At 39.0% G+C, this 27,759-nt stretch overlaps 1 protein-coding gene across 1 annotated transcript; it reads right to left on the minus strand.

Moving 5' to 3' along the window:
* Positions 1-2,954: 2,954 nt before the first annotated feature.
* Positions 2,955-26,718, minus strand: LOC134791103 (radial spoke head 10 homolog B-like). Its single transcript, XM_063762136.1, has 8 exons — positions 26,345-26,718; positions 26,111-26,160; positions 24,763-24,918; positions 19,914-20,144; positions 7,732-7,845; positions 4,203-5,202; positions 3,692-3,916; positions 2,955-3,279 (listed from the first exon to the last, which is right to left on the minus strand). The coding sequence occupies exons 1-8, from the start codon at positions 26,673-26,675 to the stop codon at positions 2,978-2,980; spliced, it is 2,409 nt and encodes an 802-aa protein (XP_063618206.1). The 5' UTR covers positions 26,676-26,718; the 3' UTR covers positions 2,955-2,977.
* Between the last annotated feature and the right edge of the window lie 1,041 nt (positions 26,719-27,759).

A 27,759-nucleotide genomic window follows, 5' to 3' on the forward strand; every position in this document is an offset into this window, starting at 1 on the left:
ACGCTGTTTTGGACATCCGACTCGTCAGAATGAGCACTTGGGAGAGCAGTACCCAAGATAGAGCTGATGCTGAATCCTGGCAGTACCTATTGGAACTCAGGTTTGGGGAGAAGAGCGTCCTCAAAGTAGACCCAAGATGCGTTGGGACGACGACATCAAAAGGACTGTGGGGAAGAAGTGGCTCCAGGTTGACATCACGCTGTTTTATTCATTCGACACGTCTTGATGGGCATTTGGGAGAGCAGTGCCCAAGATAGAGCTGATGCTAAACCCTGGGTGTACCTAGTAGAACTCAGGTTTTGTGCAACATAGAAACACGCTGTTTTGGACATCCGACTCGTCAGAATGAGCACTTGGGAGAGCAGTACCCAAGATAGAGCTGATGCTGAATCCTGGCAGTACCTATTGGAACTCAGGTTTGGGGGGAAGAGCGTCCTCAAAGTAGACCCAAGATGCGTTGGGACGACGACATCAAAAGGACTGTGGGGAAGAAGTGGCTCCAGGTTGCACAGGACTGTGACGAATGGCGTAAAATGAAGGAGGCCTACACCCGAAGGGTAGAATAAGGCTAAAGAGAGAGAGAGAGAGAGAGAGAGAGGCACACGCTGTTTTGGTCATCTCACTCGTCTTGATGAGCACTTAAGAGAGCAAATTATGCGTAAGTTTATGTGCGGAGCAGCATGATTACCGCCAGTAGGTGTCCAGGCGGGATAGTTTTACGCTCAATTGTGTGGTGTGGACGCATAAATAAATTCAAGGACATTGGCTCGCTGACCCAACATTATGTAGGAAAGCCAGTTGGCTTCCTTACAAAAAGTACTGGGCGACCGTGTAGGATGTAATAAGCGCTTATGAAATTGTATATTACGTGTGGATGATATTGGCAATTTGATTTTGTCGTCTGGACACGTTATTAATGGACAAAGTAAAAGCTGTAACAGACAGGCGTACCGGACAGCGACCAGGGTCCAATTAGTGGGTATATTTCTTTCTTGCTCTCACTTATAGCTGCGTCCTTAACCGACTTATTACGTATCCACTCGATCGAACATGGAACAAGCCTTGGACTGGATCAAAGTCGCTGTCCGGGATGTTTAGGTAGAAAAACTCCGCGAGCCCTTACAAAGCTCTGCTTTTTGCTAGTGTATATGTTGCAGTCAAAAGTGTGAACTGGTCAAAAGAACTTTTAACTGAAAATCATACCTATTTCTGGCAGCAGTTTCGTTTTTAGGGCGTAGCAAAAAAAAATAACCCTAACCTACCTATCTCTGGGAACAGTTTCGTTTTTAGGGCGTAGCAAAAAAAAATAAACCCTAACCTACCTATTTCTGCGAGTACTTTTGACTGATAGTAACATAGATGACTAGACATAAAAATTCAAAATCGCTCTACTTCTTGATTCGACTGGCAAATCATATTACTTTTTGGCAACCGGGTTTTTTAACCTAATTAGACCCCGCTGAAGCCGAATTTGCTTAATCGAAATCTTGACCGGAAGTGAGATATTTGACATAAAAGGTCCCTTTTTTTAGTTTTTCGTAAATAACTCTTAAACGGTAGCGCATAGCAAAAAATGTTCTATTACATAAGTAATCTGCATAAAATTGCCTACAAGAAAGATTCAGTACAATTTTTCGCTAGGATCAATATTCAAAAAGATATTAACGCGGGAAATTTAATTATAATCACTTCTAAGGTCCCTTTTTAGGGTTCCGTACCCAAAGGGTAAAACGGGACCCTATTACTAAGACTTCGCTGTCCGTCCGTCCGTCCGTCCGTCTGTCACCAGGCTGTATCTCACGAACCGTGATAGCTAGACAGTTGAAATTTTCACAGATGATGTATTTCTGTTGCCGCTATAACGACAAATACTAAAAACAGAATAAAATAAAGATTTAAATGGGGCTCCCATACAACAAACGTGATTTTTGACCAAAGTTAAGCAACGTCGGGAGTGGTCAGTACTTGGATGGGTGACCGTTTTTTTTTTGCTTTTTTTTTGTTTTTTTTTTATATGGTACGGAACCCTTCGTGCGCGAGTCCGACTCGCACTTGCCCGATTTTTTTAGTTTTTCGTAAATAACTCATAAACGGTGGCCAATATCAAAAAATGTTGTTAAACGATAATAATCTACAGAAAATTTTGAACAAAAAAGATTCAGTACACTTTTCGCAGGGATCAATATTTAAAAAGATAATAAAGAGGGAAAGTTCTAGTATAATAAATTCTAAGTTTCCTTGTTTTTATTTATTCGTTAATAATTTGAAAAGTGTGACTCATAGCAAAATATATCTTATACATAAATAATAAACATAAAATTTCCTACAAGAAACATGCGAACACTTTTCGCTAGCGCTAGGATCAATATTTAAAAAGACAGAGCAGCGGGTAAGTTATAAATAATCAATTTTAAAGTCCCTTTTTAGTATTTTGTAAATAACTCGTAAACGGTGTCCCATAGCAAAATAGGTTTTTAAGAATAAATTATGTACATAAAATTTCCTCCAAAAAATATCCCGTATACTTTTCTCTAGGATCAATATTTAAAGCGATATTATAATATGAAAAATAAAACCAGTCTAACAGTCACAATTACTATTAACCAATGATTTTCAGGTAAAACTACTTTTGACCAACATGCTCAGTCAAAAGCAGTTTTGCCTGTTTTTGTCGGTTAAAAGTTCTTTTGACCAGTTCACACTTTTGACTGCGACATAGGGGCTGTCCATCAATTACGTCATCGATTTTTGACCCCCCCCCCCCTAAAATCATCCAAAAATTATGCTTCAAATGACCCCGTTTCCTCCTACGTCATGCTACCATCATCCGATGTCCAAACCCCCCCCCCCTAATTTGAAATGACGTAATTTATGAATAGCCCCATATACATGTTTAGTGCAATAAAAACACTTGATCTGTTCAATATTGTATTAATCCATCACTTTGTTACGCTCTCATCACGAAGATTATCTACATCTACTTTTTTAAGTTATACATATTTTCTAACGGCATGAAGATAGTTTGTGCACCGGCGTCTTTGAACTGTTCTTCCTTTAGCCGAATACTCTCCTCGGCACAAGAGATGAAGGCTTCGAAGAACTCGTAAAACGTTATTTGGACATCCAAATTCAATATTTGATTGTTCCCAAAAACATTAGGAAATATTCTACCAAATATTTTTAGAATCATTTTGCAGGACAGGTTGCCAAAATTAAAAAGCTTTAGCTGAGTGTCGCCATTTAAGTCTTCATCCGGACATTCTTTAATATTATCTCCTTCTGCAAACAAAATTTAGTTTTATTGGGAGTTAAGTGGAGTCCAGACGGGATGATCAAATTGACTGATTTGATCAGTATTGAAATTGGCTTCAAACTCCAATTTGAATCACCAATTTTAGATTTATGGTTAAAAAATGCCCCCAAAAGAAAATCAAATACGTACCTAAATATTCGTCACAAATTGGTAGGTATTATTGCGTCCGTCCATTTTATCGGTCGAAATCAGCGAGCCAATTTGGCTTTTGCGTTCGCACGGCCTGTATTGATCGGACCATTTTTTAAATCATATTGGCGAAACATTGTCCCGCCTGAACTGGCTTTTATGCGCTTCTTTCTGTTTTCGCCAACGCTTAGTTTAGCATTAGCAGAACTAAACGTTTTGAAAGCTATTCGATTAGATAAAAAGACTTACCAAGGGTGAATATCATATCATCATCATGAACGTAGCTGTTGCGTCCAATCGGAAGGCATTCATCGGGCGCTTCGACCATAGGCGGCTGCGGGTGCTCCACGTCATGGTGAGGGCGTAGTGCCGCGCACAGAAACGTGCGGACAGTGTGGGGCTCGCCCAGGCTGCGGTACAGTGCGTACAGGGCTTTCAGGGGCACATATGAGCCAGAGCCGTTCACCAGGTGGCCTGTAAGATACAACAAAATCATCATAAGTATCATCTAGATCAACTTTAGGTATATCTACCTACTGTCCCACTAACATGTCAAGCTGATGCCTCGTCAGAGTATACCTACTCTAAGGGGTATTGAATTACCGCTATGTTATTTTCCATAACTAGGTTCTTATTCTTACTTATGGAACGAGTTACTTGTGCATAGGTACATAGTTATTTACAAATTACGAATACCTAAGTATAAGTTTCATCACAAACTATTTTGCTCTTGGGGCCGGCTTTGTTGTAAAATACATACCTTTATGGCAAACTGAACCTGGCAAAACATTTTTATCCATGAATGTTCTAAACGCACTGGCTAAAATCGTATCTGGTTTTGGTCCCGGAAATGTTGTTTTGGCGTACAACTTGCTCGCAACAGTAATGAGGCTATGTTGAAATTGCCAAAAGTGTATTTTTTCGAAAGGGTTGTGAGGAGATCGAGAGATCCATTCAGGGTTATTGAAGAATATATTATCTATTTGGACTAGCGTTAAACCTTTCTCATGAATCTTGCAATCAAAATACAGCTGCCAAAGATACAAGCGGATAAGACTAGGAGTGAAACTAATCTCTTTTGTATTACATATTTTTGCATATATAAAGTAGATGTCCCTTAATTCTGTTTCATAACATCGTAAAGCTTTGCGAAGAGATGTTTCCTCAAAAGTTATTAAATCTCCGATATTCAAGTTTGCTTCTTCTGGCATTTCATCTTTGCGTTTGACAGATGTATTGCCATTTAATTCAAGATAATATTTGTTGTTCTCTATGAAGTTAGCGATGATAGCAGCTCTTATTTCGGCTTCTCGATCAATATTCTTAAGAGCCTGATGGACGTGATAAATCAGATCTATGCTGGAGTCACTTATGTTAAAATCAATTGGTTTCTGGACATGAGGTAGTTTGGGATGAGTACTCCGAAGTGTTTGGGCGTAGCGGTGCTGTTCGATTTCATTATCTGACTCATGGGGGCCGAGGTTATCATCAATGAACAACGCTTTATGTCGAAATGTCCGACCGGTATTAGTGACTAATTTACCGGTTCCATGTTTTAAGTTATCTTTAAACTCGCCTTTGTAATGCGAACCCAAACTGTAGCCGAAGTTCAGGACCCCGTAGCCATGGCGTTTGCCCTTGAGCCATTCGCCACGGTACATATTAATCGACGGCATAGACATCGAGTTGTTAAAGTATATATCCCAGATGTAAATGCCGAAACCACTCATAACGTTGTTTCTCCAATCGCCGCTATATAACTATAAAATAGTATTAAATGTTAGGTAGGTACTAGGTAGGTAGTAGACGTGTGCGCCGCGCCGGCGCGCCGCCGCCGCCGGGCTCTTTTGCCACGCCGCCGCCGCCGATAAATGATCGGCGTGACCTTGAGTGTTGTTAATTACCAATTCCAAGTTGGTATTTGGATTACAATATGTTTCTTTTTGTATTGTATATGTTACAGTTGTCAAATATACATCAATTATTAATTAAATGAAACAGAATAGCCAGTTGCAAAGGTCATTTGACACACCAATTAAAGAGACTGAGTAATCCTAAGTATTCACCGTCAAGAAAGATGAGGGAGCGATAATATGAAAAGAAGGATTGTTTCCATATACGAAGGCAGAATGCTCCGTCATGAAAACACTTACAATTAACTAGGCAACGAAAACACAGGGCTCATGTAGTGGAGTCCAGCAAAAATCTGAGAACATTCATGTCCGAAAACTCTAGAGACCCTGAGTTTTCTAAAAAAGTCGTGTGCTAATAATGTCGAGAAATAGAAAAAGAGACAAAGAGTGACAACTCTGCAGATTCACTGTCAATCTGGCGTTTAGAGCAAATGCTTGCCCCGCAGAAATGTGCAGGCTGGAAATGGCAACAAGAAATTCATCGAAATGGCGGCTCTTCTGAAGAAAATTCAAGATGAAAGTTTTAGAGAGGTCTTAAGATCAACCATTCCAAGACCAACGTAATGGTAGTAGACAGGGCAAACATACTGCCAGTTACCGACGCACTCGGCGATTACGAAAAAGCGAGCTAGTTTGTATAAGTATCTTTCTTTAATAAATAATGCCGGTGGTTGCATCGCCGAGATACGCCGCAGAGCTGGCATGGCTAACCTCGACAAGATCTGGAAGAACAGAGGTATTCGACGTCCAACTAAAGTGCGCTTGGTACGAGCTGTCATCTTTTCAATATTCCAGTATGGTTGCCGAATCATGGTGCCTCAATAAGTGGCAAAGGTTGGCGCTAGAAGCTACAGCTAGAAGAACAAATTCCTCCATTCTCAGAGAGCTCAATATCGACACTCAGCTCTTCACAACATGCTATGGGAGAACCTTTAGATTCATTGGACATATTATCCAACGCATGATGTGGAGAAACACATGAATTTAGACCGAATGAATGTCAAACGTGCTCGAGTTGGAGCATCTGTGAGATGGACGAACGCTATGAAGAGGTCGGTGAGCTTGCGGCAGTTTGCATCGTGCAGTCCACACGTCTTATGACCGCACGAAATGGAGACAAATTACATGTGGTCGTGATCCTCAGTAATAAGAAAACGAGAAAGAAGATACTAGAGATGCAACGGATGGTTGTTTGGCCGGATACCGAATACTGGATATTCAGCCTGACCATCGGCCGAATATTCGGTATCCGGCCGCCGAATATTCGGCCGGCGGAACTATATCTTCATTTTGGTGTTTCAGGTGCGCATTGTGCAGGTTTGCCTTGTTTCCTTGTAAACTTTCGCGCGGACTCATTTCTAGGTTCGAAATGAGTGCGCGTGCAAGTCAGTTGATTGTTTTAAAATAATAAACGAATACGATTATGACCGTGACTGTTTCTTAAATCCAAATTGTTTACTCCGAAATCAAGCAATGTCACTATTCGGTATCCGGTAAAAGGAAGCCTCAGCAGTGTGTCACTATGTCATGTGTCACTATGCCAAATTTTAAGGATATTTGGTGTGTTAAAGTACGACGTTTTTAAATAATACGATAAGCCATGGAAATCATGAGAAAATGGAGGGTTACCGATCGGATCGAATGACATTGACCAGTTTACCCCTTAATGCAAGCTATTATACCTATCCTATATTGATTTACAAACCCTATTTTACTCACAGCCTATTCAAAACTATACGTAGTAACGTATAGTTCTCTGACCAGCAACCTGGATTGATCAAATTTTCAAGAAAAACAACAATTTAATGATTTTTCTTAAGAAACCTGAAAGTCAAGGTCACGCCGATTTCACGCCGCCGCCGCCGATTTTTTTGCAAACGCCGCCGCCGATCATTTTTTAATCGGCGCACACGTCTAGTAAGTAGGTACGCGATAAATGTTGTACCTTTGTAAATAGATATTGTCAGACCGAGAAAAGTCTGCAGAGATTTTGAAAACCCACGCAGTGCAATTGTCATTTTAAACGTCAAACTTCTATGAAATTATGACGTGTAAATAACACTTGCACTGCGTGGGCTATCAAAATCGCTGCAGACTTTTCTTGGTCTAACTTTATGTAGATACATACATGGTAGGCAAGAAGGCAAGCAATAAACAATAGGTATCGTTACAGAAATATCAAGGTACCTACCTCGAATTCTATAATATCTATTAAGATATGATATGTAAGCACTAAGTCCCCAATCCGCATTGGGCTAGCGTGGGGACTATAGCCCAAGCCCTCTCGCGCTTGAGAGGAGGCCTGTGCCCAGCAGTCGGACGTATATAGGCTGGATTATTTTATTATTTTATGTAAGCACTCTGCGATAAACTTACATCATTGTTAGGCCATATCATCAACCCTTTCCCTTCTCTCATGTAAGCGTCCCAATCTCCATTATAGCCACTATCATGGGAGTATTCGCGTGATCCAACTCCATGTCTTACATTCTGGTTGGAAAAACACTTTTTTTTAAATATGACAGCCTTAAATAAATAAATAAATAAAATAAAATAAAATAATGTCAACAGCCATGTATGAGGCCGATTCTGATTTACCTATTGGCTACGACGTTATGATATGACTTTGCCAGTCGCCATTAGGCATTTCACGGGCACCAATGTGTGCGAGCGAGATAGCTTCATGACTCATGACTCATGACACGGTATTTATTGCATTCCACATGCACCAATTAGCGTCAGTGATTGGAGAGTGAAACCGTAACAAATGGTTAAATCAGAATCGGCATCATTATGTATCTTACATGATACCACTGGCTGTCGTAAAGGAGCCCACAAATTACCAGTTCGCCGGACGATATCAGCCTGTCAGTTGTTCGGAGCTGTCAAATTTTGCGTTTAACTGACAGGCTGATATCGTCCGGTGAACTGGTAATCAGTAGACCCCTTAAGAGTTAGCCCCCATTCGCACGGGCGCTTTTACAACGCGCGTTATAAACGCCTTTGAATGACACAAATGGATACATGTGTATTTATTCACACGACAGCGGTGGCGCTTTTTAACCGCCTTCAAAAAAAAGGAGGTTCTCAGTTTGACCCGTATGTTTGTATGTATGAATGTATGTATGTATGTATGTATGTATGTATGTGTGTATGTATGTTTGTCCGCGATTATCTCATTTTGATGCAGTTTTCAGAAAAGTGTTTGTTACATTCTGGAGACGGTTTTAGTATACCTAGAGCTGAGCTGATGCTGGACCCTGGTTGTACCTAGTGGAACTCAGGTTTGGTGCAACATAGGCACACGCTGTTTTGGTCATCCAACACGTCTTGATGAGCACTTGGGAGAGCAGTACCCAAGATAGAGCTGATTTTGAACCCTGGCGGTACCTAGTGGAACTCAGGTTTAGTGCAACATAGACATACGCTGTTTTGGTCATCCAACATGTCTTGATGAGTACTTGGGAGAGCAGTACCCAAGATAGAGCTGATGCTGAACCCTGGCTGTACCCAGTGGAACTCAGGTTTAGTGCAACATAGCCATACGCTGTTTTGGTCATCCGACATGCCTTGATGAGCAGTTGGGAGAGAAGTACCCAAGATAGAGCTGATGCTGGACCCTGGCTGTACCTAGTGGAACTCAGGTTTGGTGCAAAATAGTCATCCGACACGCCTTGATGAGCACTCGGGAGAACAGTACCCAAGATTTTATTATTTTATTTTATTTTATTTGTTCAAACAAAATGTATACAGTCTGACAGTATAAACCAAATCACTGTACAATTTAGAATTAACTTATACGCTACGGTACACAACGCTTTACAAAAACAGTTTTATAAAATACCACTACCATCCATCGCCTCGCAATACTTCAGACAGATACTACATACACATGCCCATTGACTTGCAAACAAATCACTTTCAGGAGCCCATGACAGAAACGCGTTCAGAAATTTTTGAGCGCGAATGAGAGGATATTTTAAGTGTGCTGCAGTACGCGTTGCTGGAACTGCAAGAAGGTTATGGTGTCTAGGCCTAAGTTCCTGCTTGGATAGGAAAGGCACAGAGAGCCTCACTATATGTGCCACTAGGTCAGGGCAGTCGGAATCTTCGCCCAAAGTTCTACAAGCTACTACCAGAAGATTATGGTTACGCCTCACTTGCAGAGAGTTGAATCCCAGGGATCCTAACAAAAATTTAGTAGGGTATAAAAATGGATAGCACTTGTAAACATTTTTGTACAGGAATCTTAGGAATGCCTTCTGTACCTTTTCTAGAAGCAAGGCATGCGTACTTTCAGCGGGACTCCACACTATGCTAGCGGCTTCAAGCTTACTCCGAACAAGGGCTGTATAAAGTGCAGAGAGTTGAATCCCAGGGATCCTAACAAAAATTTAGTAGGGTATAAAAATGGATAGCACTTGTAAACATTTTTGTACAGGAATCTTAGGAATGCCTTCTGTACCTTTTCTAGAAGCAAGGCATGCGTACTTTCAGCGGGACTCCACACTATGCTAGCGGCTTCAAGCTTACTCCGAACAAGGGCTGTATAAAGTAATTTAATTGCCTTTGGGTTGTTAAAGTCGCGAGCATTCCTAATGATGAATCCCAGCCTTTTAAAACAGTCGGCAACCCAGAGCCTCAATATGATCACGAAAACTAAGTTTGGTATCAAAGATAACACTGAGGTCTTTTATAGTATTTACGCGAGTTATTATTTCGGATCCAAGCAAATATTGGGCGTGAAGTGGTTTCAATGAGCGAGTATAGGACAAAACACAGCATTTGGAAACATTAAAAAACAGTTTTATTTATTGTGCTCCAATCGACTACAGCCTCTATGTCCGCCTGCATTGCCTCGCAATCTGCCTCTCCTTCTATATCGCAAATAAGCTTTAAATCATCGGCATAAATAAGACATCTTGCGTGTTTCGGCACAAGTTCAAGATCATTAATCATGACTCCAAATAAAAGCGGGCCAAGAATAGAGCCTTGACTAAAATGACTGACGCCTGACCTTGTTGGATAGATGGAGGATACGAAACATCCGTGCTTTACAAATTGTTGCCTATTATGCATATAGCTAGCAAACAGTTTGAGAAGCCAAGGAGAAAAACCAATGTGAGCCAGTTTACTGAGCATGACATCGTTATCGACTTTGTCGAACGCCTTTTTTAAATCAAAGTAAAGAACGTCAACCTGTTTTCCTAGGTACTCAGAAATAATGCTTGTAACAGTTAAAAGATTGGTCTCGACTGACCGCTTTGATCTAAATCCATGCTGTAAGTCGCATAAAAAAGGTCTAATCTGGGGAGAAATCAACTTCTGCAGAATAGATTCAAACAGTTTTGCAGAAGAAGACAGAATGGAGGGGTCTGTAGTTTTCCACGCGGGAAGTATCTTTGGTTTTGGGGATAGGAGTAACACGTGTAAGTTTTCACTTGCTTGGATACATTCCGGTAGATAAAGACAAATTTACTATGTGATAAATAGGAAGGGTAAGAAAATCGATGCATCCCTTAATCACAAATGCAGGAATATTGTCTGGCCCCACAGAACTTCGTGGCTTCAAGCGCCTAATGGCAGCTTACACGCGTCCTGAGGGGTAATAAAATCAATGTCCACAAAGTTTGCAGACTTTGACTCATCGTTGTTATTGGCTGCGTTGTGATCAAGTAAAGGAGTATTAGGTAGGAATACGCTTGTGAAGTAATTTGCAAAACCTTCAGCTGCCTCCCTGCCAATATATTCTTTTCCGTTATAGATAACAGAGGCCTCGAAGCCACCCTTTGATTTTAGGGACCCCACATGTTTCCAAAATGCACAAGGGTCATGACAAATGATGGCTTGAAGGCCATTCATATAGGTATCGTACGTATGGATCAGTCGCTGTTTTATATCAGCTCGCAGCTTTGAGAATTCGTTATAAGTAGGGTTGACTAATATGTGGCCGAAAATTGTATGGCTAATTATCACTTCCCAAACTATTTTTCCCATAGTAACATTTGGCAAAACTATCAGATGGCAAACCAATGTTTCGCATATATAACATGTCGCAAATGATTATTTACAATATTATTGTATGGCATAATATTTAGTTGGTCATGTTTCAATTTAAATGTCTTTTATTGTTATGTCGAATGTATTGATAGAGTCTGGCTACTGAAATTTTACACAAATGTTTGGCGGGAAATTCAAAAAATCTTGGGCTGGTCACACTTTGTGTAGTAGGAATTATAGTTTTGATACTAGAAAATATTTTTAATTTTCTGTGCACACGTAAGGTACCTAAGGATATAAGTTAAATATACGTTGACGTGCACTCAAAGTCAGCTCACATAATTTCTACCACTATGAAAAGTACAGTCAACAATAAACACATATGTTAACACTTTCTCACCATATACCATTGTTACAAGGCGAAAAATGAAATGTAGTATAAATAAGACCTAGCTCGATAATACCGTAATATTAATCCATCACCAAAAAAATACATAAGTACTATGCCAAATATGCTAAATGCTAAGTATCAAAATATTTATAGAGCACCAACCTCCGAATTTGTTTACATTTGTTTAGGAGTTGTAAACATTGCAGTTTTTCGTTATACAACGCTACACCTCGACTTCGCACATTGTCGTAATTATTTACCAGCTTAAATAATAGTTTGCGAACCTCACTCAGTATAGACATTATTAATATTATTTAAAATAAATCCATTATAAACCGCAAACAATTTGAATGAATGACATAAATTGACAACTGACTTTTAGCTTTTTTTTTAAATCATAGACAATTGGTGATACAACAACGAAATATTTGTCAACAATTTTTGGCTAGCCAGACTCTAGGCATACATTATTTTCGCCTAATATTGTGAATAAGCTACCTATCTCTGGGAGCAGTTTCGTTTTACGGGTCATAAAAAAAAATAACCCTAACCTACCTATCTCTGGGAGCAGTTTCGTTTTACGGGTCATAAAAAAAAATAACCCTAACCTACCTATCTCTGGGAGCAGTTTCGTTTTACGGGTCATAAAAAAAAATAACCCTAACCTACCTAGAGTCTGGCTACTGAAATATTACACAAATATTTGGCGGGAAATTCAGAAAATCTTGGGCTGGTCACACTTTGTGTAGTAGGAATTATAGTTTTGATACCTACTAGAAAATATTTTTGATTTTCTGTGCAGACGTAAGGTACCTAAGGATGGATATAAGTTAAATATACGTTGACGTGCACTCAAAGTCAGCTCACATAATTTCTACCACTATGTAAAGTACAGTCAACGATAAACACATATGTTAACACTTTCTCACCATATACCATTGTAACAAGGCGAAAAATGAAATGTAGTTTAAATAAGACCTAGCTCGATAATACCGTAATATTAATCCATCACCAAAAAAATACATAAGTACTATGCCAAATATGCTAAATGCTAAGTATCAAAATATTTATAGAGCACCAACCTCCAAATTTGTTTAGGAGATGTAAACATTGCAGTTTTTCGTTATACAACGCTACACGTCGACTTCGCACATTGTCGTAATTATTTAAGAGCTTAAATAATAGTTTGCGAACCTCACCCAGTATAGACATTATTAATATTATTTAAAATAAACCCCCTATAAACCGCAAACAATTTGAATGAATGACATAAATTGACAACTGACTTTTAGCTTTTCTTTTAAATCATAGACAATTGGTGATACAACAACGAAATATCTGTCAACAATTTTTGGCTAGCCAGACTCTATCTTTGGAAGCAGTTTTGTTTTTAGGGTCATAAAATAAAATAAATTAATTAAAAAATTAAAAACACGACTGCTGAGTTTTAAAGCGAACTGAAAAGCTAAAAATAATGTTGATATGTACCTACTGCATTCTCTCATTCAAAAGGTCCCCCGACTGTAATTGAAATTAAATGCACATGTACCTGCAGTCACGGTCATAAATGTGCATAACCCCTCGTATTTACTGTGAATGACCGTGAATGTACATTTACATTCCAATTTAGATTCATAAAGTTATGTAACTAACATAGGTATCAACATTATTTTTAGCTTTTCAGTTCGCTTTAAAACTCAGCAGTCGTGTTTTTAATTAATTTATTTTATTTTACACATTTTAGTGACTAAACGAACTAAAACTATGATTTATAAAGATTACCCGGGCATTTAGTTTATCCACAAAATTCTTTTTATGTGGATATTAGCTCCTGGGACTGGGACCTTTTAATTAAGCTCACCTTTCCGGAATACGCCCGGCGTCTTTTCTGTGGATAATATGTGGATGTGTTCACGATATAGCTTCTTAAAAAGAAGTAGACGTTTTTAACATGTCCATGAAGGTTTGAAGGTCCACAACAAAGGCTCATAACTTTAACTCTCACTAAAAAAGTTATTGACCCAATTAATTACCTTCGATGCGACTTTAGCACGACGCACATGGCCTTCGACAAAATAGCACCTTGCTAGCAACAAATCAAACAACAATCATATGCGTCAGATTGCATTTCATTATCCTGTCTACGCGACGCTAACATCGTTAAGTGGTGGTACTTAGTACCTACTTACAAATGATGAACTGCTCCCAAATATAGGTAGGTAGCCCCGATAGATGGCTGAGGGCCGAGCTGTGCGTAGGGCCGAATGCCCAAAACGTTCAAGAGAAGCGCGCTTCTACGCGAGGCTGAAGGCCATGATGCGGGACGTTAGTGGTGAAACACAGAACCTTTGTACATGTATCAAAATACGTAGGCTGAAGACCGAGCTCCACGTAAGGCCGAAGGGGTGAGTCGCGGGGATGCAGCAATTCCTGCAATTTCTTTAAATGTCTGACCGAGTTTCACGAGTACTAACCTCCCGCAGCTCGTTGTTCGGCGTCGCGTGGAATCGCGTCTTCCCAATTAAGATACTAGGGGAAATTGTAGAAAGCGCGTACCTACCCGTCGGACGCTCCGGGCCTTCGGTTTTACGAGGAGTTCGGTCTACGGGCTTCGCATTTAGACACTTGTAACATTGCATTGTTCTGTGTTTAAATACTATAAGTAAAGGTACGCCTCTCTCGGACGCTTCGGGCTTTCAGCGCCCTACGCCAAGTTCGGCCTTCGGCCTTCGTATTTAGATACTTTTATTATTGTCTATGTTATGTTATGTTGTTGAATCCTTATTCTACCAAAATAAGACTTAAACGCGTATGTTGCATATATATTTTAAATCGTCTTTCAAAGCTCTTCATTTTGAGGCCCCACTCGATAGGTTTGCAAGATTTTTTTTTCTAAACATCACGCAATATTATGTATTATGTCCGCCCATAGAAGGTAGGTTCGTATAGAAGTGGTATACGCGTGCCTCCGTGAGGGACAAAACATACGCAAATCCGACACTGTGATTGGTCGAATTTATTTGTTGCCCACCATTATCCATACTAAAAAAAAGGTGGGGAACAAAAAATATGTGAGACTGTGATAAGGACAAACAATAATAGCGCTTTCTCTGCTACTCCTACTGAAAGATACGTAAGACTATCCCATTCTGTCAGTTATCCCCACCACACATGCCCAATCCAGTTTAATACTAGATTCATGTGTCCGCCATATTTATTTTATTATGACGTCACATAGCCTATGTTACTCGGGACGACGTAAAGATTCTAATGATATATCATTCATCTAAATCGGTTGAGGCATTCAGAAGTTATGGTGGAATAATAGAAACTCACATACAAACATGAACCCTGAATACAATACACTCTTTTTTGATGGGCAGTCGTGTAAAAAATAACCCTAACCTACCTATCTCTGGGAGCAGTTTCGTTTTTGGGGTCATAAAAAAATAACCATAACCTACCTATCTCTGGGAACAGTTTCGTTTTACGGGTCTTAAAAAAAATGCTAAGTAAATATAATTGTGATCAAATAAAAAGTAAGTAAGTATGCAAAGTTTCAATTTGGGCAAACGTTATTTAACAGTAAATAAGTAGTTAGGTATAATAAAACATTTGCTTAGTGACTATTTTTCTAAATAAATTGTGGTAAAATGAACATGTGCTAAATAAAACTGTGATTAAATAAAAATTATGCTAAATAATGATATGCTAAGCATTGGTTTGCCAACTAAAAGTACTGCAATAAGTTGGTTGGGAAGTGAAATTAGGCGAAAAATATTTCGGCGAGATGGCAGTACACCGTCTAAAATGTTTAAGTTTTGTAGCTTTGCTTTAGGCCTCTAACATTTTGATAAATTATGTGCATGGATTGTTGAGGTGTGAACTGCGAAAATTGCTTTGCTTTTACGACATGTTTACTGTTTTTTGCGTTCCGAGTATCTTCGAAAAAACCAATCTTTAACTACGTACGGCGTTACAAGATAGAACTGATGCTGAACCCTGGCTGTAGGGCAAACCTTGGCTTATCGGTGATACTTGGTAATTCGGTGATAATGGGTTGTTATCTTTCGCAGAGCTTACAATGCTGAAATGTAAGCAATTAAATCGCTGCCAACCCAATTGCAAGCATCAAAACTGACAGCTGCCAATGATTTTATAGCTCGCATTTCCTCATGGTGAGAACTGTGTAAGATTATAACGCAGTATCACCGAATTACCATGTATCACCGATAAGCCAAGGTTTGCCCTACCTAGTGGAACTCAGGTTTGGTGCAACATAGCCACACCACACCCCGGACACTGGCGGTCAAATGTATGAAACAAACGCGTTCCTACGCACACAGTCTAAGCTCGTGTGGGTGAACGCATACCATGCTTGTGTGAGTGAGATAAGGGGTCATCCATTAATTACGTCACACGTTTAGGGGGAGGGAGGGGTCAAGAAAATGTGACATGTTGTGACATGGGGGAGGGGGAGTCACTAACATTGTGACGTCACTTTAACTTCATCAGTAACCGAAAATTAATTTATATTTTTTAATGTGTTTTAAGAAGTAATTTTCGTTCCTAATTGGTTTTGTGTTATAAAATTACTTAAGTAGTAATATTTCTTTTACCTAAAATATTTTTTTATTAAAAAAATTATGCCGAGTTAGTACCTATTGCCGATTTCGTTGAAAACAAGATTGCCTAAAATGTGACGTCACACCAGGTGGGGAGGGGTTTGCAAAATGTGACCAAGTGTGACAAGGAGGGGGGAGGGGTCAAAAAACCTAGAAATTCGTGTGATGTAATTAATGGATGATGCCTAAGACGGGCTAGGGTTCCCGCCATTTTGTTGTCAAGTTCGATGACCTCAATGACTCAAAACTCATTGCGCGAATTAGGAAGAAATAAGAATCGTATTATGTTGTAAGGTGCGTATCTAAGCTCGATTTATACAATAGTTTCCTATTTTGAATCAGTATAAACGAAGTAACAAAATTTTTGTAAGGAAATTCAGGCCACCAAAATTTTTTGTTCATATAGATATTGTGATGTTTTCAGTGTGATCTGATAGGTTTAGGTCTTAAACAGATAGGGTAAAAGAAATACTAAACATAAGTACCTATTGTAAGTTGGTATTCTACTAAAACATAAAACACTTTAAAAATAACTGGGTATGTACTTGCCTTGATTCATCCAATGGGAATTTGTAGAACTTTCTTTTAGTTTTGTCGTTTATAGAGCTTAAACAACAGTACATAGGGTTACCAGATGACAGGAATTTTCCTGACATGTCAGGAATTTTGGCCTTTTGTCAGGAATGGGGACGGAACACGAAAATGTCAGGAATTTTTTGATGTGATATTTTTTTTATAAAGTACCTTTTTATTTACTTAAATTAATCCAAAAACATTGTAAAAAAAATAAATAAATGTCATCCACTCAACAAATCTTTACTCAAAGAAGTTGACGCGGCTATCTGCTCAATGGGGTGGCCATCGCTAACGGCTAGACCCCCCCCCCCTCCCGTCGTCGTCGTCGTCGTCAAAAATACCAATGTCAGGAAAAATATTCGGAAATCAGGAATTTTGTCAGGAAATTCTAAATTTGTATCTGGTAACCATAACCGTACACAGCACAACACACGCCCATTGCAAAAAGATTTGTAAATTTGTTTAATATTTTACGTGGCCTCCGCTCTGCGCACCGCGTCGTCGCGTCCTTGCCAGCCGGTAACTGAGAGGTAACCGAGAGCGGGTGGGCGGCACTTTCAACGGGAGGCAGGGAGTGTCCATACTGTACGTTAGTACTCTTTATTATACTGTGGCCACACGCTGTTTTGGTCATCCGACACGACTTAATGAGCACTTGGGAGAGCAGTACCCAATATATAACTGATGCTGAACCCTGGCTTTACCTAGAGAATCTCAGGCAGTGGGAGTGGGAGTCGGTCGGAGTCGGAGTCGGACTGGGAGTGGGAGTCGGTCGGAGTCGGATTTGGAGTCCGAGTCGGAGTCGGAGTCGGAGTGGGAGTGTTTAGGCAAACTAAATCTTAGTTACAATAATACGATACGACGAAACATAATACCTATACCTAACTACCTACATTTACAAATCGTTTAGCACCGAAACGTCTCAGTTTCGTCGCGAATATCATCGAGGTTGGCCATCGCCAACACTAGTACCTACTAGCCCAAAGCTAAATGGAGAGCCTAACTATAAACAAACTAATATTTTCACACAAAATCTAAAATAAATGAAGTATCGATCACTAAAAAGTAAAAAATAAAATAAAGTAAATGAAAATAGATAACAAAAAACAACTATCACTAAAAAGTTAAATTAAATAAAAAAACAAAACCAAAATAACTTATAATTTTAATTCTTTTTTTAAAAAAGGGAACCGCCTTCATAAAACCAACCCACTGAAAAGCATAAAATAATTTTATATACCCCACTGGTATCCTTGTCCAGTCGCTATTCGCGTCTTAAAGCAAATTTCTGTCAAAAAGTAATTAATACCTAATAATAAGAAAACTAACAACCATCCGGGTACTGACTTAGTTTTTGAAGGCGGTGCCAAACCAAAATGTTAGGGAACCAAAATGTTACACAACGAAGACCGCTGCACTTGCATAAAAAAGACATAGTTTACTCATTAATTTAGTTCTTGCACTAGGTACTTAACTACTCCTATTTTTTCTATTTAGCAGCAAATAATGTTTTTGTTGGTTTGGCACCGCCTTCAAAAACTAAGTAAGTACCCGGGTGGTTGTTAATTTTCTTATTATTTGGTATTAGATATGAGCGCCGCGCCGGCGCGCCGCCGCCGCCGACAAAATTCACGCGCCGCCGCCGCCGACGTTGCGCTATCGGCGTGGCATCGGCGTGACCTTGTTAGATACTACTACTTTCAGAATCAGATCATATATATTTTGTCCAGTTTAGATCTTTAACTGCGCCACTCTGAATAGTTTATAGGCATTCAAAAGGTATTTTAGCTTCATATAACTCAAAAATATCGATGGTAAATGCAAACTGTCTGCAAAATTTTCGCTCCAGGCCGCCGACCCCATCTCTGCAGAGTTCAGCCGTCAGCCTAGCTCACACTTTATTCGCGTTCTATTCTAAGCTGTCTGCTTGCCTGCAGCTCGGCCTATGGCCTCGCATGAGGAGGCGTCGGAATCGGGTCTTCAGTGTTAGGTGGAGCTCGACTTTGGGCATTGTGTTTTGACATAGATTTTATTGAGCCGATGTTGGTTAATGACATAATGCTCGATTTTCCTCGCTCCGGCTCTTTTTTCGACTGTAGACAAAACGTTTCCCTGATATAGACTACCCGCTATTTTTTACTTAGCACAAAAGGCCGCACCATGATTAAGACCGTCTCTGATACCGCGGCATTGCTGCTTATCTACATACCTACATTTTATTATGCGATATAAAACTTTTTTCATGCAAGTTTTCGATAAATTTAACTTGAAATTCAAAAATGCACTTACTTTGTAGCGTGATTATGGCAAAAAACATGTTTTTTCGGTAAAATGTTGGTTTGAATTGCTCTTGTATAAATCAAAAGTGTTTCAAGGCCACCCCGCGATTCGCCGCCGCCGCCGACCGATTTTGACCGGCGCGCCGCCGCCGGCAAAATGCCTATCGGCGCTCATATCTATTAGGTATTGATTACTTTTTGACAGAAATTTGCTTTAAGACGCGAATAGCGACTGGACAAGGATACAAGTGGGGTATATAAAAATTATTTTATGCTTTTCAGTGGGTTGGTTTTTTGAAGGCGGTTCCCTTTTTTAAAAAAGATATAGAATTATAAGTTATTTTGATTTGTTTTTTTATTTTTTATTTTTTTATCAAGCGCTGTTGGATTTTTGACTTTAAGCCTTGGTCGTTAAATCGAATTTAGAGTGGTAGATTCAAGCGCTTTTTTAACGCGCGTTGAAAAAGCTCTCGTGCGAATGGGGGCTTAGGTGGTGCAACGGCCCGAGTAGTTATGGCGCCGACGCCGTGTTTGGTGCCGAGGTGCCAACCGCCGACGTAGGACCCCTGCATCCGTCCACGACAATCCGTGCCCATGATGCAGGACACACGCGAACTCGCCCTCGTACCACGTATCGTCTTCACAAGACAGGTAAATGTCAAAAGACACATATTTCTGTACACTTACATGATCCCACTGGCCGTCGTACGAGTTAGTCCCGCGGCCCGGGTAGCGTAAGGCGCCGAAGCCGTGCTTGGTGCCGAGGTGCCAGCCGCCGACGTAGGACCCCTGCATGCGGGAGTCCACGTACAATCCGTGCCCGTGACGCAGGTTACACGCGAACTCGCCCTCGTACCACGTGTCGTCCTTCCATTGGATCATCCCTTTTCCGACCATTTCGTTGTTTTTGAATTGCCCCTAAAAACAATGGAGTGGTGATTGAACTACATACTTATAGCTACTTACAGGTATCCTTACAAGGAAGGGTACCCAACTGTCCGACTCCGATTTGATTTATTTTGATATATGTTATAGAGTAGTCTAAAATAACGGACACGTATTTTTTTTTAGCTGCCCAAACTCAACCTGTTAGGAGAAAATGGCTTTCAAAGTACTGAAAATTGACCAAACCTTCTAATTTCTGAGAAGAGACATGTTCAAAAAAATTGATAATTAATTACTGGTTTCGTTATATGTTGGAGAACATGAATAAAGAATGGGGACGTGTTTTGTCATTTCACCACAAACTCATTTTAGGTACAGTCGACGTTAAAAATATGTTTACACTTATCGCCTTATTACAAAGGAGTAAGGTGCAATAGTGTAAACATATCATTGACGTGGACTGTACTTAAGAACACAACTCAGAACACACGATCAAACCTTCTTGGCGCAGTCCGTACCGTGTTTGTCGGCATATTAGTGTAAATCAAATGCATTTTTTGCCGTCGTATCTTTTAAAGACCATTTCTTACTAATGCTCGAACAGTCTATAGCACGCAAGTGTGGGATTGGGACTGAGTTATTTCCCGTCCCTTATCCAGGGGACTATTCCATCCATTCCGTCCATTTCAAAATATAAAACAATTTAAGGAATTTTACCTTCTTGCCAAATTTCACCTAAAGCGGTTCAGTTGTTTAGCCATGAAAAGACGACAAAGAGGCAGACAGAATTACTTACACATTTATAATAGTTATTAGTATAGTTCTAATGGGATTTATAGCCATAAAGCTGATTATTTTTGACTGGTATTGATACTACTTGGCTTGGCACCGACTTCAAACATATCAGTTGGTAACGCATAGACTTAAAAAAGGATAATATTTTATTTCATCCTTTTTGAAGTCGGTTTTCTTTTTTTTTGTAAAAACTTTTTATTTTTCCATTTTTAGTTTTAACACATTGTTAAGAGCGCGACGCATGAATGAAAAACAAGATAATGTTTAACACTAAATTCGTGTACCTATTACTTTAATAAATATGTAATCAGGAATTTTCTCGAGTCCGTCTGGGAAATTATAATTCCTGTCACTACACTAAATCCATCCTCCGCCCCGCCACTGACCCAATCCCTCAACCCCCCGATCACTCAACCTCACAGCGCATCAACCCCTGATCCAGGAACCCATCGAACCTGAATCACCAACCCTTCAACCGCCATTCCCCGACCCCTTAATCCCTGACCCCTTAACTCCTAACCCTAACCCCCGATCAGTAGCCTTACCAGCTTAATACCACGAGTTTGACATTGATATATTCGCTAGCGTGTGTGTAACTTACTTTCTATGCATCTCGCTCGTACTAACATTTTAGTGCGAGCGAGATGCATAAAAAGTAAGTTACGAAGACGTTAAGGAATATGTCAATGTCAAACTCGTGGTAAGGCTACAGTTGCACTACATCAAATTGGTGGTTTTCGGAAGCAAATGCTCGAGTTACTTTAGAAAACACCGAAATCACTTTACACGTGCCTTTAAAAATTGAGGAGTTCCCTCAACTCATCCCATCATCAGACCAGAACCAAAAATAATACAGAAACACCTTGGAGGTAACTTCTTCCAAACAAAAAAAGAATTACTCAAATCGGATCACAGGTGCGGTGTAATCGCTGAACATACTACATTTAAAAAATCATCATCATTATCATCAAAACAATCATCATCATCAGGTCTACTTCATCAAATTGGTGGTTTTCGGGAGAAAATACTCGAGTTGCTTAAGAAAACACCCAAATCACCATGCATGTGCCTTTAAAAATTGAGGAGTTCCCTCAATTCCTCATGGATCCCATCATCAGAACAGAACCAAATTAATATGGGACCAACTTGGAGGTAGCTCCTTTCAAACAAAAAAAGAATTACTCAAATCGGACTACGGATGTCTGAGTAATCGGTGAACGTACATAAAAAAAAAATAGCCACAACCGAATACAGAACCTCCTCCTTCTATGAAATTGAAGTCGGTTAATTTAGTGCAAATATATATGTCGCAGTCAAAAGTGTGAACTGGTCCAAAGAACTTTTAACTGACAAAAACAGGCAAAACTGCTTTTGACTGAGCATGTTGGTCAAAAGTAGTTTTACCTGAAAATCATTGGTTAATAGTAATTGTGACTGTTACTATCAGTCAAAAGTACTCGCAGAAATAGGTAGGTTAGGGTTATTTTTTTTTGCTACGTTTAAAAACGAAACTGCTGCCAGAAATAGGTATGATTTTCAGGTAAAACTACTTTTGACCAACATGCTCAGTCAAAAGCAGTTTTGCCTGTTTTTGTCGGTTAAAAGTTCTTTTGACCAGTTCACACTTTTGACTGCAACATATACACAAACAACCAAGACACTGAAATTGAGTACCAGTTAAGTTGTATGAAAAATATACCGGTATTCGGTCCCTGTTTCGTAGCCCTACGCCGTAGCACGCTACGTAGCAGAACGCTTTTACGATAATTCAGTTTCATAAGACATGTATTGTCAAATTCAGTAGTTTTTGTGTTTATGGGAAATCGTACTGTCTAAAAAAAATAACTAACGTACCTTATAAGTACTACAAAACTTACTTAGTGTCTCACAAATATAAATTAAATTTACTTTTAGAGTTGGCGGCTTTCTCGCACAAAGTATCAGTATTGCGATACAATGCCGCCAGCATTCTTGCTATAATGCCTGAAGGGCCCATTTTAGATTCAAGCTAATTAATAAAACTAGTGGCTCTGTGAGCTGTAGACCTCGCGAGCAGAGCTTAAAACTGAGTAAATGTATGGCGCCGTTGTTTAGAAGAATTTAGAGAATCTAATTTGAGAATTAAAACCTTATCTATCGAACCTGCTTACAATACGCTTAGCCCGCGCTTGATAAATAAAAAATACGAAGTTTTTAATTTTTTTAAATAAAAAAATAAAATAAAAAACAACAATTGATATGAAATATAAGTGTAAAAAAATACAAAAACTTATATCCCAGCATATATGTAATTACTGGGGATCGAACCCTGACCTTCCGTGCAATCAAAAAAAGCGAACGTTTGCAAAATACACCATGATAGTTCTTACACGAGGTGACGAAATTTAGCTACTCATTCTCAAGTAAAAACTAAATATCTTAATACCTCCAAAACCAGCGAAATAAAATTTCTGAATTTTTGGCCATTTAATCTGTAAACATGTCTTAAAAAGAATACACTCTTATAATACCGATACGACTATTTGTTTAAGCGCGAGCTATCACAACTTTTCCATTTTGAAAAATTTTCAAAACCCGGCTCGACAAAAAATTTTTATCGAATTATACAATTCGGTTACAAAATTTCACGAGAATCGGTTAAGAATTGCGACCTATAGAGGAGAACATCCGGACATACAAAATTAAATATCTTAATACCTCCAAAACCAGCGAAATAAATTTTCTGAATTTTTTGACATTTAATCTGTAAACATGTCTCAAAAAGAATACACTCTTATGATACCGATACGACTATTTGTATAAGCGCGAGCTATCACAACTTTTCCATTTTGAAAAATTTTCAAAAACCGGCTCGACAAAAAAAAATTATCGGTTCATAGAATTCGGTTACAAAATTTCACGAGAATCAGTTAAGAATTGCGACCTGTAGAGGGGAACATCCGGACATACAAAACTAAATATCTTAATACCTCCAAAACCAGCGAAATAAATCTTCTGAATTTTTTGACATTTAATCTGTAAACATGTCTCAAAAAGAATACACTCTTATGATACCGATACGACTATTTGTATAAGAGCGAGCTATCACAACTTTCCCATTTTGAAAAATTTTCAAAAACCGGCTCAACAAAAAATTTTTATCGGTTCATAGAATTCGGTTACAAAATTTCACGAGAATCGGTTAAGAATTGCGACCTGTAGAGGAGAACATCCGGACATACAAAGCAAAACGCCCGAGTCAAAACGTAGACCTTCGCTTCGCTTCGGTCAATAATAGTTACACACGACAAATAATAGTTATACGACATCCGGAAAATTGCGGGTCACTTCTGGATGAGATTAGCTCAGGACCGGGACAAGTGGCGTACTAGAAGAGAGGCCTATGCTCAGCAGTGGGCGATAAAGGGCTGATATGATGATGATGATGATGAATAATAGTTAATTATTTGTATTTGTACTGTTACTGTATTACCTCTGTATATCGTGACTCATGTCTTTTGTGTAAATAATTTTATTTTATTTAAATGAAATGATTAGTCTCTAAAAATACAAAAACAGTAAGTACCTACTAATTCAATAAAGTCAAATTGGTACCTTTGGGCGCAACAATCTTATTAGATAAACGGCCGTAAATGTCCGTTTAATTTGGATACCATTTGTATAACCAGGGCTCATCAAATGGCGGACCGCGGTCCAGATTCTGACGGCCGACCTGTTTTGCGCTGTAGATTACATTTTCATATTTAATAAACTGAAGTAGAAACGGACCGCGACGGTCATTTTATTTTAAAAACCGGACCGCTGAAGAAACTAATTGGTGACCTCTGCCATATACTTACATACCTTCTTAACTTACCAAGTACACTGTCCCATCGGCCCACTGGAACCGCCCCTCTCCATGCATGCACTTCATAGAAATGTTCCCTTCGTACAGATTTCCGTTTTTGAAGCGTATGACAACACGCTCGTCCGGCCCTGACCACCACGGAAAGAACGCCGCTGGTTCTACTGTCTGAAGCATGTGTTCATGAATCGTTCACTTATGTTAATTAAATATCTTATAGGAAAATATAAAACTAAGATTTTTGTCAAAACTTTCATCACTGTAAAGCCCCCTACATACTCGTGGTTAGTCGTGCGAGATCTGCAAAATCGACTCCACACTCGCGTTCGCGGCTTCGCGCCGCGATTCGCGCACGAGTGTGGAGAGGGCTTATATTAACATTTATTTAAATTAGAATTTGGAGTTTATGCATACTATTCATTGAGACGATTCTAACAAACCCAACGAGGCTGCCCTAAGCAACTCACACAATGACGAGTATACAGTCAGCATAAATAGTAGCTGATGAAACAATGCGCCAAAAGTATCTTGCATCCAAGAATATACCATATATCTTATTGGAAGAGTAGGTATACTCTTCCAATAAGATATATGGTATATCTCTACAGTTCGCGTTCAAAAGCACCTGTCACAGTATAATTGTTTTTTCAGCCAAATCGCTTTTTCTCAAGTTATTACACTACAGAATGGTAGAGACTTTTGAAGCATAGTCTGATCCGCTACTTTTGATGCTGAGTGTACAAATGTGCCGTTCACATATAGTCACGCAACTGATTTTCGAGTTTTCAGTGGCCAAACTAAATGAGGTTGCGTTGCTTTATTGTAAATCTAAGGGGCTACCGCGAAAACCGAAATTCGCAAATTGCGGGGATCTTACTCTTTTACTCCAATGAAGGCGTAATTAGAGTGACAGAGAAAAATGCCCGCAATTGACGATTTTCGGTATTCGCGGTAGCCCCACTAGTTCCTACATTCAGTCTTCATTTTCAGATCATTGAACACCAAATTTTTACCCTATCTAATGTCAGGGAATGTCTCTAACTTAGCTTTTATCATTTGCAACAAACTTATAGGTAGGTGCATACCTATTAATACTTTACTGGGTACTAGCTAGGTAATCTTTTGAACGCCACAGACGGCAATTGACGTCAACGCAAAATTGTGACAACGACGCCAAAGACGGCATTTGATGTCGATCGTTTTTTGATGAAAAACCTACTGAAAAACACCCCACTTTTAGGTTGGCATTATTTATTCACAAAACTAAATTTTACCCCCGTGGCGTCAGTGGCACGGCAAATGGATGCACCGTTTGGCGTTCAAAAGGTTAAATTAAAAACTTTATTTATAAATACCGTACCGGATCCGAACCCGACTTCGACCTGTTGATTTTAAGTTTGGTAGTTTTTGCTAGAAAGAAAGAGAATGATAGATATGTAATTAAAATACATTTATGACAATATATATCTACCTTCATACACTGGAACGAGGCACCTTTGAACCTTTTAATAGTGTATGTGTATGTGTACCTACCTTTATTAACTAAAGCTTAACTAATACATAATACATTATAAACTAAAGCATTATTGCTTACCAGGTTGTTGCTCTTTTCCTTTCTTTTTAGCAGAGAAAACAGTGACTTCACTAATCGTCTTATCTATTTCCGAGTTAGGTTTTTCCGGCTCGATAACCTCCCAAGACACCACAATGTGTTTAAGCATCGACTCGAAGAGTAAAGTTACTAGTTCCTTTTGTACGGAGCCCTTTGGACGAACGGTTGTCTGATTGAAATGGTCGCTGCCGAAATGTGCACTGGAGTTTCCACGGACGGTCAACAGGGAGTCACGGTCTGGAGAGGTTCTAGCAGTAGTTATGAGGGAGCTGTCCCGCCGCGTGATAGTCCTTTGAGTATCCACGTAAAACATCCTATTAGTATATTATATTAACTATAGAAAACGAATAATTATAAAATTATGCTCCTTTAATATTTGCGAACGTTAATGACAAGATGTGACGTTCCACGGGAAAAGGTACCTTATGAGGGTTTCTAGTTTCGGAGATATGAAATGTTTTGTAAAGAGGTGAAAAAATGCTCAATTTTTTTTTTAATGTGTAATCTGAAACCTTAATGCGTAACGTTTGTTTACCTGTTTTTATTTTGTTATAAGTTAGTTATAAGCCTAGTAATGTCGTCTCAGAGTTTAGTAATGTGGGTTCACAATCAAACCACTGTGTATGGTTCATAAACTGTATTTAAATTAACATCTGAGATATAACTAATAAGATAGAGTCTGGCTACTGAAATTTTACACAAATGTTTGGCGGGAAATTCAAAAAATCTTGGGCTGGTCACACTTTGTGTAGTAGGAATTATAGTTTTGATACTAGAAAATATTTTTAATTTTCTGTGCACACGTAAGGTACCTAAGGATATAAGTTAAATATACGTTGACGTGCACTCAAAGTCAGCTCACATAATTTCTACCACTATGAAAAGTACAGTCAACAATAAACACATATGTTAACACTTTCTCACCATATACCATTGTTACAAGGCGAAAAATGAAATGTAGTATAAATAAGACCTAGCTCGATAATACCGTAATATTAATCCATCACCAAAAAAATACATAAGTACTATGCCAAATATGCTAAATGCTAAGTATCAAAATATTTATAGAGCACCAACCTCCGAATTTGTTTACATTTGTTTAGGAGTTGTAAACATTGCAGTTTTTCGTTATACAACGCTACACCTCGACTTCGCACATTGTCGTAATTATTTACCAGCTTAAATAATAGTTTGCGAACCTCACTCAGTATAGACATTATTAATATTATTTAAAATAAATCCATTATAAACCGCAAACAATTTGAATGAATGACATAAATTGACAACTGACTTTTAGCTTTTTTTTTAAATCATAGACAATTGGTGATACAACAACGAAATATTTGTCAACAATTTTTGGCTAGCCAGACTCTAAACGTAAATAATTTGCATTGAAC

The sequence above is a fragment of the Cydia splendana genome, chromosome 5 (assembly GCF_910591565.1).
Source record: "Cydia splendana chromosome 5, ilCydSple1.2, whole genome shotgun sequence".
NCBI classification, from domain to species: Eukaryota; Metazoa; Arthropoda; class Insecta; order Lepidoptera; family Tortricidae; genus Cydia; species Cydia splendana.

Excerpts from the sequence above, each read along its gene's own strand:
- LOC134791103 (XM_063762136.1), bottom strand. The coding sequence starts at position 26,675 with ATGTTTTACGTGGATACTCAAAGGACTATCACGCGGCGGGACAGCTCC. Across the intron at positions 7,846-19,913 it reads ACGACGGCCAGTGGGATCAT|AATGTAAGACATGGAGTTGG; the intron begins GTAAGTGTACAG and ends TTTTCCAACCAG. Across the intron at positions 3,280-3,691 it reads TGATATGATATTCACCCTTG|AAGGAGATAATATTAAAGAA; the intron begins GTAAGTCTTTTT and ends TTTTGTTTGCAG.